At 47.2% G+C, this 13,953-nt stretch overlaps 3 protein-coding genes; 1 reads left to right on the top strand and 2 right to left on the bottom strand.

The window, feature by feature from the left end:
- Positions 1-659: 659 nt before the first annotated feature.
- Positions 660-1,247, top strand: GSTUM_00000320001 (uncharacterized protein; the record flags this gene model as incomplete). Its single annotated transcript, XM_002835404.1, has 3 exons — positions 660-699; positions 753-908; positions 961-1,247. The coding sequence occupies 3 exons, from the start codon at positions 660-662 to the stop codon at positions 1,245-1,247; spliced, it is 483 nt and encodes a 160-aa protein (XP_002835450.1).
- A 1,211-nt stretch (positions 1,248-2,458) lies between these two features.
- On the bottom strand, positions 2,459-4,035 carry GSTUM_00000321001 (uncharacterized protein; the record flags this gene model as incomplete). XM_002835405.2 has 2 exons in its annotated part: positions 3,962-4,035; positions 2,459-3,885 (listed from the first exon to the last, which is right to left on the bottom strand). Exon 2 carries the CDS (start codon positions 3,650-3,652, stop codon positions 2,459-2,461), a length of 1,194 nt encoding a protein of 397 aa, XP_002835451.1. The 5' UTR covers positions 3,653-3,885; positions 3,962-4,035.
- Positions 4,036-9,488: 5,453 nt separating this feature from the next.
- GSTUM_00000322001 (uncharacterized protein) lies at positions 9,489-13,147 on the bottom strand (the record flags this gene model as incomplete). Its single annotated transcript, XM_002835406.1, has 6 exons — positions 9,489-10,470; positions 10,525-11,832; positions 11,883-12,014; positions 12,069-12,297; positions 12,353-12,722; positions 12,809-13,147. The coding sequence occupies 6 exons, from the start codon at positions 13,145-13,147 to the stop codon at positions 9,489-9,491; spliced, it is 3,360 nt and encodes a 1,119-aa protein (XP_002835452.1).
- Between the last annotated feature and the right edge of the window lie 806 nt (positions 13,148-13,953).

Genomic DNA, 13,953 nt, shown 5'->3' on the forward strand with positions numbered 1-13,953 from the left:
GCTACCAACGGGTGTCATATGTCCCTGCGTCGAAATGAGGGTGGGATGTCAGTTTGTGCGCCAGTTAGTCAGAGATCTATTTTTACTATTGTTCATGGGCGCTTTAGCGAGGTCGGCTTGGGCAAAGTTATTGAGAAAGGGAGAGGGGTCGCCGTTGGGGTGGATCAGGATGGGCGCAAGCAGTGTTTAGTCCTGGTGATATGGAATATTAAGGGGTGGGCAGTGGGCAGCTCCAAAGGCTGGCATTAGCTATGGTGGCATCATATAAGCCTCGCAATCGAGAAACTGTGGTGATGGAATATGGAGAATGAGGTTAGCCGCAGCGCCTACAGACCCGTATGGCCGCAGTGTAAACCTTGTGGACTAATTCAGATGAACGTCACGAGACGTCACTCGGTTTATCATCCCTCTCTCTCCTTCAAGGAAGTATCATAACCAGATTCGCAGTATGCATAACTCAATGATATATCGCCCGCTAGTTTAATTCAGGGTTGTCATCTCCTATCCTCGCTCTGAACCCGGTGGACTAAATTTAGGTCTTCCCCCTCCTACTTTCATCGACCCGGGGAAGAACTCCTTCCACAGAAACAGTTACCCGGCGCCAACGTCCACCATCACTCATCCAACGATCGTTGGTGGGGCTCTCCAGAATCCACATCATGTCCTCCTCCAAAGATAAAGCTCCGCAACAACAAACCGGTAATCCCCCTTATCTCCCCGGGAAGCCTCCCCAAACTAACAATTAATTATAGTCGATCTCTCAACCCTAAGCGTCGACAACCTCGCCGCCGTAAAAAAGCAACTGGACGATGAACTCGAGCACCTAACCACCTCGTTCTCAAAACTCCACCAGGCCCAGAGCAAATTCAAAGAATGCATCGCAACGATTAAGACCGGACTCCGACCCCGTCCGTCTCCCTCTCTTTCCGCTTTCCACCCGGGAGAATTGCTGACGGGGAGGGATGACAGGCAAGACCGTTCTAGTTCCACTTACCACTTCACTGTACGTTCCGGGCACGCTCTCGGATACAGAGAACGTCCTTGTGGATGTCGGCACCGGGTACTATGTTGAGAAGAGCGCTGCCGACGCGGAAAAGTTCTATGCTGAGAAGGTGAAAACGCTTACGGAGAATCTGGGTGAGTTGGAGAAGATTATTGCTCAGAAGAGGCAGAATGTGCAGGTTGTTGAGAATGGTGAGTGGTTTACTCGAGCGGCGATTGCCGGGCGGTCCGAGGTGCTGACTTGAGCATCAGTTTTCAGGCAGAAGGTTATGGCAGGTGGTGCTGGTGCTTCCTCGTAGGAGGTGGTTTCTTGTGGATCGGACGAGCTGGATACCGGTCGCCTTAAACTTGGCTGGGGTGTATATATAAAAGCGTTCGCACATCGGGTCTCAAATCGATGGAAATTCCCAACAAACTTTGCCTATATTATGCAGTGATGGACACAAGTTAGCTCGGAACTCGATGGTGAGATATCGGCATGCGTTAGATTTGGGCCTTGCGTAGCGCTATCGCTTTTCCATCCCTCTATGCGCAGGTATCCTCCTTGATTCCATCACATAATTCTTAGCGGAATGGTGAACCCTGAGCACTGTACAACTTGAGGGGCGGTTTCTCCCATCGGCACCTGCGAGGGTCGTTGCTATCATTATAACACCCACCCCTGGACCGAAATATTCGCCTACATATTAGGGTTAGGGCCGAAACCTTGGTTAAAACAGTTTACAATTAACGTCCAGACCTTTAGCATGCTTTACCCGAGTACCGTAGTTTAAATTTCCTCTCCCATAATTTCACTGCCTTTGCCATTTTAACGCAATAGCGGAGAAGAAAGCCTCTACGAGGTCTTTCCCGAATTCCTTGGAAGTCACCGAAGCAAAAGAACCACTTAACTCACCGTAACTAGCGCTGTAAAAACCTATATACGTAGTTCCGACTCAGCGACCCGAGCACTGCTGTACTCTATCCCTCCACAACTGCCTATCCGCGGTCCTTCCTCTGCAACGGTAAACTATAAAATTCGGAATAGACGAAGGCGACACCACTTTTCTATCCATGTATGCGATCCCGTTCCACCCACCTAGAGGATTAGGGTATTGTGGTTGTTCAAGGGATATCATACATTGGTATCTCCCGCTATCTAATCCGGGAGTAAGAAGGATCATCCTGTATGACAAAAATAAATATGGTGACCATCGGAGGTAAAGTGGAGTAACTGAAGCCCAGGCTTCAGTTAAGTTAGCGGTAGAACGTGAGCATTAAAATACAAGTCCCCATAACAGCCTTTACACCCCCCTCACTTCTGGGACAGTAAGAAGGAATGGTGCCATGAGTCTACGAATCTAAACATAAGGAAATAAGGGTAATAAAATATTACAGAAACGAAGATTTGAGAATGAATAAGTGATGATCGACTCTGTGAAATCCACAAGAATGGGTATAATTCCTACTCCCCATTTCACAAAACCCCCAGAGCAATACTAACCCCAACCACCACCACCGCCACTGATATTCCCGTCCTCAAGGTCCCACCGCCCCTTCCCCCGGTGGCAGCACTAGCCACGTCCGGCCCCCTCCCCAGTCTAATCCCTCCATCACCCCCGCTACCAACGTTGAAAGTTACAGTCTTATTAAACGTCATTTCACTCCCTGGATCCTCACATTTCTTGTCGAAGCACGGTTTTGTCTTGTTGAACTCTCCCATGTCCAGGCCGTTTGACTGTGATGCCACTGCGGAAGCAGAAGGTGTGGCAAGAGTTAACTTGTAGGTTGTTGAGGGGGACGGTAGGGCGGGCGTGGAGTGCTTGGAGGAAGTTTTCGTGGAGCTGGACCGCGCTGCTGTGGGGATTGAGGTCGAAGTGGTCGTGAAGGAGTTTTTAGTGGAAAATTTTCTGGTGGTGGTGGTGTTGGTAGTGGTGTTGGTGGTGACGGGAGTTGATGTTATGGGGTGGATTGTAGCGTTACCGGTTATAGTGGAGAATGGTGTTGTTGTGGCATTAACTCCCCTTGAGGGCGAGGTTGAGGTTGTGTTGAGGGTGGTAGGTGGCATAAGAGATGATGTCGAGCTACAGTTGAAAACAGAACCCCCTTCAGTAATAGAAGTAACGACACCAATCGATTCAGTTGTAACGACGCTGGATGTTACTTTGGCCGGGGGGGTAGACGAAACCACCGTTTCCGCCGTAGCAGAGGTTGACGTGGGGGCGACGCCATAACTGGAAGAGAGCTCGTGTGTACCACCATTAGTAGGTGCTACTTTGGCCCCCGAAGTAGCAAGCGGTGTAGATAATGAAGTCAAAAGGGTAGAATCGTCAACAACAGTCACTATCGCCGTAGGCACTAAAGTCTGAATACTTGTACCCGTAACATGGACAATAGTCGAAGCAGATGTTATAAGCGCATTATTAGGCGGTGTCGAGATGTCCACAACAGCGTTATTCGGCGGGCCATGTACCGTAGCCGGTTCAACATGGGCTGGCTCAACTACCGCGGGTTCGACCGCGGCGGGCATAACCTCCGCAGGTGCTACCCCATCAACCCGTGCATGTCGCCGGTGAAAGTACTGATGATTACGACTTCCCGATACTCCCTCCGAGATTGCTGCCCCGAGAGTCAGAAAAGCGGATAGGAGTAGAGATGTCGAGAAATGCATTTGATCTTGATTTATTCAAACAGGTTTCTCCGTCTCCTTGAGTTTGACCCGATCGATTCTAGCTACGTTATGTTGAATTGTCACAGATTCATAACGGGTCAAAATAGTGGTGAAATCGAGTAAAACTGTGCGAAGGAAGTAGACGCCGGGCCTCAGTGAAATTTCTTCTTTTTTTTTCTTTTGCGAATACTAAATCACGCCTGGCGTGGAGGTGCTCAAATACGTGGAGTACGCTACGCTGGTTAGCAAAATGTCACTTCAATGCCATCAACGCTCAACATCGAGTGAAAAAGTATCAGGACCACTTACTCAGAAATCACTTGGACTCGAGAGACCGAAAGAATGGACACAGATCTATTATCTGCAGAGAGCCAAAAGAGATGTAAATCTTCAGGGGAGAAAACTACAGCACAGAACCGGGAAGGGGGGGGTAGTCATGTACCTAAGTACTTAGAGCGACCACCCAGAGCACTGCCTTATTGGCGGCACACCCGCCGGCAGCCAGATATAGCAGGTCATGGTGCCCAGCAAAACAAAAAAGAGAGCTGAGCCAATCAAACAGCAGAACTATTCCTGACGGTTGATTGTCATCGGGAAACTTTAGCCAACCAAAGGTTCCGAACCTATGATCTTAGGCTCGCGTGCCCCCCCAGTCAACCATTCGAGTACAGCAGGAGCGCGGTCCTCGTACTGCACGGTACTAGTACTGTACTCGTACCCACTGCCGGCATGTCCTTTCTGATATCTCATAGGGTTAACAACCCCGCAGCTTCCCTGTCTCTACCCCTATTGTACGCTCGAGTAGCATCGGACTGCATACGGTAAGGGTTTCTATACAATACTCGAGTAGTAATCCTTACGAGCGATCCATAACCACCTTCCAGCTACGACAAAGGATCAGGAAGGACCAGCGAATGGGATATTAGTCTCGTTCTTGCTTGTGGTGAGATGGAGTCCGGGGGAAACTAAACGAAATTCCTGCCAAGTGTTGTTGTGTGTGTCGAACCACCTCCCTCACCAGGATTCTCAAGATTCCCGTTTGCGCGCCCGTAGATTTAATCTCACCCCAAGCACTGGGGTCTGTTCTGTGTTAAATTGACCGTAACTTGTACAAATCTTGATTGTTTGTCTCACAATCTTGCATCCAATACTACTCGTACAGCATTGTTGTTCCGATAGGGCGCCGGCATAATATCCTGAATTTCTTCCCGGAGAGCATGCTTCCAAATTACTCTTCCGGCTTACTTGTAGGAGATGAGAACTCGAATGCCTTGCCTCCTATCATACAAAGCACAGAAGTTGATCATTTTGTTTGCTTCTTTTCCAGGGGTGTTTCAGCACCAGCGCCACAATCCAAATAGCAGTGGCTGATCCAAGCTGGAGGACGACGAAATAGTATGGCGGCTAAAAGCTACTGTCCAGACATTTTTATCACTCAGTTGCAGCGGCTCAGCTGCCGGTAATAGTACTGTGGCAGGGTGATACCATTGGCTGGGACAAGCGACAAACCTTACTACAAGTAGTCTTACACTTCCCTAGAACCGGGTTTTCAACGTTGGAAATAAATTGCTCCCTTTGCCCCCACGAAAAAATGAAGAATAGGTTCACAGAGACTCCTGCTGCTAGAGCGTCAGGCCATTTCTTATCGTCGTGCCGTCTTTTCTTATCTCTTTCTCGGAAAGGTACTCAACTACCGCTGGAGTGGGCCCCTAAAGGGTGGTGGGGCCAGGTACGACCAGTGGCCAGAGCGATGTTTTCTGAAAACATACCGTGTTGTACCTAGTTTGGCTGGCAAAATGGGAAAATCGGTTCCCAACAGTTAAGTGGCTGTTTAGCACGAGAAGTTGATCGATTGAAAACGCGTTTTGCAAACAACGGTTTGCCAAACACCTCTAGAATCAATGTTTCCCAAAACGCATTTTGTAAAATTAATCTGCCAAGAACATGTAAATATATAGAATTTATAACTTGTAACCCTCTATTCTGTATATAATTATTTTATAAAATAGTTTTATATCCACTACAAACTCTTTACAAACATTTTTTTTTCTCACTTTTTGAAAATACTCAATATCTTCTCCTGACTCAACAAGTATCTCTCTTCTGATATATCAGAAACAATTCAAATTGGCACAATTGTGCTGCAGACCATCTTCACACTCACCACCTTATAAGCTGAAATATGCAAGAAGCAACTTTTGAAAACCCCTATACCATAGCATATCTCAATACTCAGCAGTCAAAGCTATACAACTAAATTACTGCAATCTAACAACAACCATCATATTTTAGTGTCCCTGCACATGCCAGTTGAGAATATTATTGGTCTTTCTAAATATATCTATATATATATATATAATGGAGATCTTAAATCTCAGTTGCTCAACATGCATTCAAAGTTAAAGTGAGTAACTGCTTAACAATATGAAAGGTTAGAGCATAGAGCTTATATAAAGTAGTGTCATACAAGTCATACAGAAAAGTTTGTTTTGCTAGTAAGTTAAATAAAATATTATATCTTATAGATTTTATACTTTCCTATATTATTCATTATAATATTATCATAATAAAATAAAGGTCTATTGATAATTTTAATAATTTTTAAAATATTCATAATTAGAAAATAAATAAATAAATAAAAAATGAGTCAGATCTTGTGAATTAGTTGGCAATACTCAATAATATTATTATAGAAAGAACAGATTTTTACTTTCTGGAACCATACAGAGGAGATAATTGGTAATGTTATTTGAGTAATATAGACTATTAGGACTTAAATTGAAATTTTGGAAATACAGGCAAGGGTAGATTCTATGCCTTCCTGTGTGCGAGTGGTTCTGACTGCACATGTCAGGCTTATGATACTTGTCTTTTATTTTTCTTTGCTCTTTCCATCACTCCTTGCTGACTTATTCTTATTTACCTCTCCAGTTACTCCCTTTTTACGTTGTTTTTATAAACTTTACACAGACGTCCACCCACCCTTCTTGTCCCAATATTTCGCCCCTATGATATATCCTGATATTTTGCGAATTGACGAGTAGATTCCTTGAGATTAGGGAGAATTATGATGTTTCGGAATAGCGTGCTTCTTGAACAAATGTTCTGTTTCTGGCGTTTTTAGCTATTTTGGGATTTATATCATTCCCGGTCTGACCTAAGCTATTCTCTTCATCAATTGCTTAGCTATCTTTCTTTCTTTCTCTCGCTTGGTGTGGCTCATCCATGGCTATCCTATCCTAGTCCTACCGCTGCGTCCCTCTCCACTTCCTGCACCTCCATAAGCACAAAAAGGCCTAATACACGACCGCGACCCCCACAACACCTCGTCCATCTACGCAAGATAATCACAGCGACGACAAAATTGTTGAACACCTACCGCATCCTCTCGTTAGACCTTAACACAGTGCTGCACGCACACCTTGAACACCTCCCGGCGCGTCCCGAGGGGTTTTGCGTCGTGATTGCGAGGAGTGGGTTGGATACAACCGGGGGACATGGTGGTATCATAGAACGTTAATCCTGGAAGGCTCGCTAGGGGTATTGACTCGATTATGAGGGCGTTTTTGGCCCTGACGGAAGAGGTCAGCGGGGTTTAGCGCGGTGATGGTGGTAGAAAGGGGTGTGAGGAAGGTTAGGAGGGATCGGGGCTGTCGATACTATGTGAAGGGGTTCTCATGTCGTGTCTGCGAGTGAAAGGTTGTGAGTTGTTGCTTTTGTATTCGGATGGAAGTGAATTTGGTATAATAGTATCATAGATGTTATTACCGGTGTTGTCGCTAAAATTGCCTCAGGTATAGCTTTTGGCCGCGAAGCAAGTAACATAGCTGCTGACATCAACAACTTGACAGACAAAGTTATACAAGCAACTGTCTAGAACACACCCTACCGAATTATGTGGTTCATGACAAAATAATTGCGTAATGTCCTATCATCTATGAGCATCACTCAAAATCTTTTGTACAAGGCCCTATCTATCATCTTACTGCTCTTCCTATGATACGATATAAACTATCATATATATGAGATGATAACTATGATAGGTTAGTGAGGTTAATGTTCCTACCAATGATAACGTGGCGAAAGAAATAATGGAAAGGGTGGCAGAAGAGGTCCTCATGGATAGTAAGTCAGCTATATATGATATGTTAAGTTTGGCAAAATTGGCTTCAATAATTGGAAATTGTTATCATATTTCCCTTCACTTCCACAATTTCAAACTTATACCTTTCATCACATGAGTCTGATCATGTGAAATTATCAGACAAGGATAAGAATAGGTAAAAATTTAATTACAAAACTACTGCATGGTAATTTTCTAGCACTTTTCACACTCCCACTTCACGACATTTGGATGCGTTCCTTGTCTATTAGCACATACTCGTCGCATCGTGGGCAGGGGGTATCCGAAGATACTGGTCGGAATTTATATTACCTGGGGATATTTTGCCATGTGTTTTCCAGATCCCTGTTTTCCAATAGTTTATTCTTGCCAGCTAGGAGCACACTTACAACTCCCACCATTACATATATTTCCTACCTACGAGTGGCCGTGAAGCTATTTGGGAGAGAATCATTGATTGTGGGTTTGCTGAATTTACTTCGATGGAGTAATCCCATTATAGTGTTGAGGTATATCAAGTTAAGGTAACATACATTGATGAGAATATAGCTAGGTTTGGTGTCCTAAAGGACTGGTTTATCGTCGTGTTTAAGTGGACATTGACCTGATATTGTGTAGACAATGCCTCTTGGCGTATGTCCACTTTGCCTGTACATAGCTGACCACTCCTCTCAGCTGGGTAGAACAAACACTTGCTCCTCCCGAACACGCTTCCTCCACACACTACTTTTCCGCGTGCACCCGATCGTCAGACATCTATCTCACTCAGGCGCTACCGCCTCGGCCACAGGGTGAGGCGGTGGTGAGTCCCTTGACCTTCCAGGGTTTTCCAGCAGTGGTATTAACCAAGCTACGGCTCTTCAAGGGAAAAATATCCTACTGCATTCCAATGCGATCGCAACTTCTAAATTGCTACCCTGCAACACGAGCTGTCCATCTGGCCCCCTGCAGACACAACTCAGGTTGGGCAAAGCCGGAAAGTGTCAATCTCCGATATTTTTGATCCTAAACCGCGGAGATTGTACTTTTGCAGAGGCGGCGAACCGTGGTAGACTGAACTCTTGCGATACCTTACGCATTTTGGTCCTATATGAGAAAAATTGCATGGGGTATAGTGAGGAGGAGGATTTGGTCATAGGAAAGGAGAATCGGCCATCAAGTCCTACCGGACCGTTCATTGATATTTTCCCTTCATTCCTCGCGCATTCTTGTTTAATGTTCTACCCATCATTTGTCACTCGATTTTCGATCCTTTTTTTTTAAAGTGGATTTATCCCGGATGTCTCGTTGTCCTTGATACCACACGGAGGGTTTTGGCCATCTGGGCAACGAGGTGCCGCTTTCGTTCAACTTGGTCAGAAAGTCTGATTTTCAGTCTTATTAGCTCTCAATGGACCCCGTCTTGGGTGTGCTGAAATATTCTCACAGAAGCGGGACAGAAGCGGAATGGGTTAGTATCACTTCACTTGGTTTAGGGCTCGATAAACACTCATTCCCAGAAAATAAATTAGCTGAACCCATTACAACCCCATACCACACAAGCCATACAAACCATACCGAATCTCCAAACACAAACCAAGATCCAAGGAAAAAAATGGTTCTCACACAAAGTTCAAACAATGAAGGCAAATAGACAAGACAAACAAGAAACAAAATTGAACAGTCCATAATACTACATTCCCCTAACTTTCGCCTGCCCAAAGCCTGAGCAGCCTAAATAATATCGTCAAACCTAACCTTCATACTCGTCGGGAAGGGCCAGTATGCGCTCCAGTCCTCCTTCATGTAAACCTTGAAGCCACCCGGCTTAGGAATATACTTGAGCGCTCCTTGTGGTCCGGGCGCTCTCCTCAACCCCTTGAGCTTACCAAATTGCATAAGCATGGTAGTGAGGCCAATGATATTCGCCGCCTTTCCAAGGCATTCGTGCGGGCCGTCGCCGTATTGCATGTAACTAGCCTCAGGTCGGTCAAGTTTGATTTCGAGCGGGTCGGGGAAGACCACGGGATCGCGGGAGGCGGTGATGAAATTTACGAATACCATGTCGCCCTTTCGGAGTTCGATGTTGCGTCCGTTGTCTTCGATCGTGATGTTATCCGGCTCGACGCGGCGGTAGAGGCCAAAAGTGCCGGCGAGACGGCCGCCTTCGAGAGCATACTTCTTGATAGTTTCCCAGGCGTCCACCGCGCCCGATTGCGCCAGTCGTTGGATCTCGGCGAGGTGATGAGAATTCCTGTCTTCTAGGTAGAAGTCCAGGACCTGGGCGAATATCTGGCCCTGGTTTGGTGCCGATGCCCCTGCTGTGGGAACAATGTACGACCAGGTCACGTCGTATGGAGATTTTCCGGTGTCGAGGAGACGCTTGATCATCGTCCAGCCATAAGATTTGAGCGGGGAGGACTTGTTGCGCCCGCGAATATTGAGTGGATCCCAGACCCCTTGGAGCCATGACCAGTTCTTGATGGCTTTGACCTGGGCTTCCACGAGAGTGCCGTATTGGCGGACTACCTTGAATCCCGCCTGGCGTAGCGGGAATGACTTGCTGGAGTCAATGTCAAAGAAGATGACTATGAACATGACGCACAGGATCATGTAGAGCTCTTGTTCCGTGTAGATTCCCTTTGGGTGATCCTCGCTCTTCATCGGTAGATTAAAGATTGACGCTGCAAAGATTGTCTGGGCGATATTTCCGATGCTAACGAAAATGTTAGGCAATTTTTCCCCTTCTATCGTCTAGAAAGGAACTTACTCTCTAACTGCATCGACTTGGTAAGTATCACCGAGGCTGTATGCCTTCTTCCGGATCAACTTCTCCGTAGCCTCCTCGTAGAATTGCCTAATCTGTTGCTTCCAATCTACACCCCCAAGGTACAACCGGTCGCGGACAAACTGTTTCTGTTCGGAATTGGACGGCTTATCACCGCTCAACATGAAATCCGCCCTCATGATAAAGTCGAACCCAGCACCCCAGGTGACCTTGAAGTTTTCAGCATCGCACAGAATCTGTTTCGTGGCGTTGTAGGATGAGATGGGAATGCGGGGAGGAGTGTAGACCGGTCTCTCGAAATCGAATTGATCAACCGAGTTTAGAGCAGTGTGGATCTTGTGGTTCTCTTGCGGGATGGTGAGTGGGTAGTGTGCGTAGATGGAGTTGAACTTGAAGTGGTTCGGGAAAGCCTTGAGAATCAGCTTATATCCCACGCATCCATAGACGGTAGCCAGATCAGAAGATGCCTCCTGAAGACCCCAGTTGGTCAAGTGGGAGGCAGTGTAATCGGCAGTGTAGAACCTGTCACCGCGAACTAGAGTAACAGCGTCACTGAGAATGGCACGGGAGATGGTGTATGTGGGTCCGATACCGACACCCGGAACCATCGGCTTCTTGTCGGCTTCGGCCACGAGACCAGCATACATCTCAACGAAGTCCGGGTGATCGTAAAGCTGCCTGAGTGTGTTGGCCACGGCCGGGTCGGGATTGATATCCTCGAAGGTTGCGTGTGGTTTAAGTCCGAAGAACTCGCGGAGTTCGTTCAAGGAGCCGACCATCCACTTGCGGGATTGCTCAATACCCAATACCTCAACAAGGCGGAGGACATGGGGAACATTGCGCGCACCAAAGGCACCTGCAACATCTTCGACGCTCTCTGTGAGGATCTTCACTAGGTCGTCGTCATGATAACTGCCGTCGGCTTTGCGCTCTAAACCGGCGATGTTCCGCTGGATGGGGTCGTCGCTGAGGCTCCTCTCCCACCTACCGACACCTCTAGTGAACTCGGGCATTTCAATGTCACTGGCATCCCTCCCGGGGAACAGACCCTGGTAGAAATCCTTTGTCCATTGATCGTCACGCTTGGAAATGCAAGAGTGCCATCTGTAGATCAAGTTGAACTCGGCAGAGACCATGTTACCAATACCAGCAGGAGTTCCATCGGGATTGTAAACCTTGCTAGCCTCAAATCGCGGATCAAGTGTCCAGGTGGTGTCTACTCGGTTCAAGTTGACAATAGTCCTCAGGTAGTCGTTGAGGATAAAGTTGATGTATAGACCACAGGTGACCCTTCAGACTGTTAGCATACGGCTCATGCGGTATAGGATAGAAAGGCATACAATCTACCAGTCTGGAACAAGTCTTCGTCCTGCTGCCTCAGGGCCTTTGCCTGCCTGGTAACCTCATCATCCCCATTAGGGTATCTGGGGAACTTTAGGTTAAATCGTCCACCCTCATTAATGGCCTTGAGACTGCATCCGGTTAGTATATGAATATCATTGATAACGCAAGGAGGGAAAATTCACTTCTCAACAACGTAGTTATGGAACCGCCCAAACATGATGAGCAATACCGAAACACCCGGGGGGAAAGCCAGCAACCTCTTTTCACTGTAACTGTCCGGCTTGATCTTTCCGTCCTGGAATGTCCTGATCTTGGACTGGTCCTCTACACTGCTTCCATAGAGCGGCGCCAGGTCCAGGTATGATGATGTATCCGAGATATTTTGATTCTCCCGGTTGGTTCGGAACAAGTCTATTCCATCCATCAGTTATGATCAAACCCCCCACGCCCCGACCGAGTGACGTACCATGAATAATAATAGTCGCGGTATAAAACAACATACTACTGACGTTGTTATCGTGTTCACGGAAGTGCTCATCGTTAGGTCCTCGAGAGAAGATCCTGTCGAAAAGCGTGTATGCATCTGGTGGTGCTCCGGGCATCTTTGTCATTGGCTTCACAGATCTCGCATATGCGGAGCCCGCACGACCCAGTTGAGGGTACATTATGTTGTTGTATCCACCATCTGCCTGGCGATAAGAGAACTCATCACCGAGATAAGATAACGGAGGGTGTTGGAGCGAGTCCCAAAGTTGATCTACCTGGAGTGTGGTCAAGGCAACGCGAGCTTTGCTTGTTGGCGGGAGTCGTGAAGTAAGTTGTATGACACGTTCCATCTACACACAGACTAGTTAGCTTGTAGTCCTAGTGAGGTACCCACAGGTATTGATCCTTCATAATGGGCTCAAGAGAGGTCACACACAATCATAGTCTTGTCGTCTACCGCTCCACCCTTTGCCTTCTGCTTGAGGAAATCCCATAGCGTTCCCACACTCTCCCAAAAGAACCCCCCACGTCTCAATGTGTTAATGTCGGTCAATACTCCAGTTGGTTTAAGCTCTGGGGGCCTCTGATCCTTTCCGTCCCCGAATCTGTTTGGTAGGGGGCGGTTAGAAGCATGTAATAAGTTTGAGAATTGTTCAAAGGTACTATCCACTGCCGCTCTCGTAGGTTTTGCGACGGGCGGAGGGGGCTTTGACTGTGTAGCGTATTTGCTATCACCGTTCGTGGCACCATTGGTGCCATCACCATTAGAGGCCATTGTACCCTGACGAAGAGTAGACAAAAAAGTGGGTTTGAAAAGGATGCCAAGGGCCAGAGGAGCTCTTTGCAAAGGCGAGGGAAATGGCGGAATATGGAAATGTAGAGGAGGTATTGGTGGAATAGGACTCACTCCTCCCTTTATACCTCATGCGGCTTCTCCGATCAACGCTATGGAGTCCCTCACCACCTCGGTTCACAAAACTGCTCACTAGCTTTCCACCTACCGGTATCGGTATTAGATGATCGCCCACCCCTTCCCCCCGAGAACCAGAGGTTCGATCTCGTGTGATGTCCACCCCCAATTGGTGACTCGAACTGGAACATGTTGTTCATATGGCCCACTCTGTGACTTGGCGAGTCACGGATAGCGAGATTGCCGGTCACCATCCCACGGGACACGTCCTTGTACGAGTACAGTACCGTACATCGGAGAAGTCTTCAAGGAGCCAGGATAGGTAAACAGCCGTGCAACATGAGGAAAGAGGAGGAGTGCGTATCAGAGAAAAGACAAGGGTCTTTAGCGATTATGGGCTAGAGTGTGGGGAGAAGGGTCTAGTTTGAGGACACTCATAAGGCAGTGGTACAGTACCCGAGCACGGTGGTCAAGTATTGTAATCTACGAGAGATCGTGCAAGTATTGCTTTTGCATCCTTGAAGCAAGGCATCGATGGTTTGCGCGCTACATGCCCCTAATCTAATTAGAGCAAAGTATCCACTAGGACAAAACCATTCTTACTATCATACACAGCAGCTACTGGGCAAGGTTCAACAACAACTCCCAGGTCCGGACATAAGTTATGTAAC

Source organism: Tuber melanosporum (genome assembly GCF_000151645.1).
Source record: "Tuber melanosporum whole genome shotgun sequence assembly, scaffold_107, strain Mel28".
NCBI classification, from domain to species: domain Eukaryota; kingdom Fungi; phylum Ascomycota; class Pezizomycetes; order Pezizales; family Tuberaceae; genus Tuber; species Tuber melanosporum.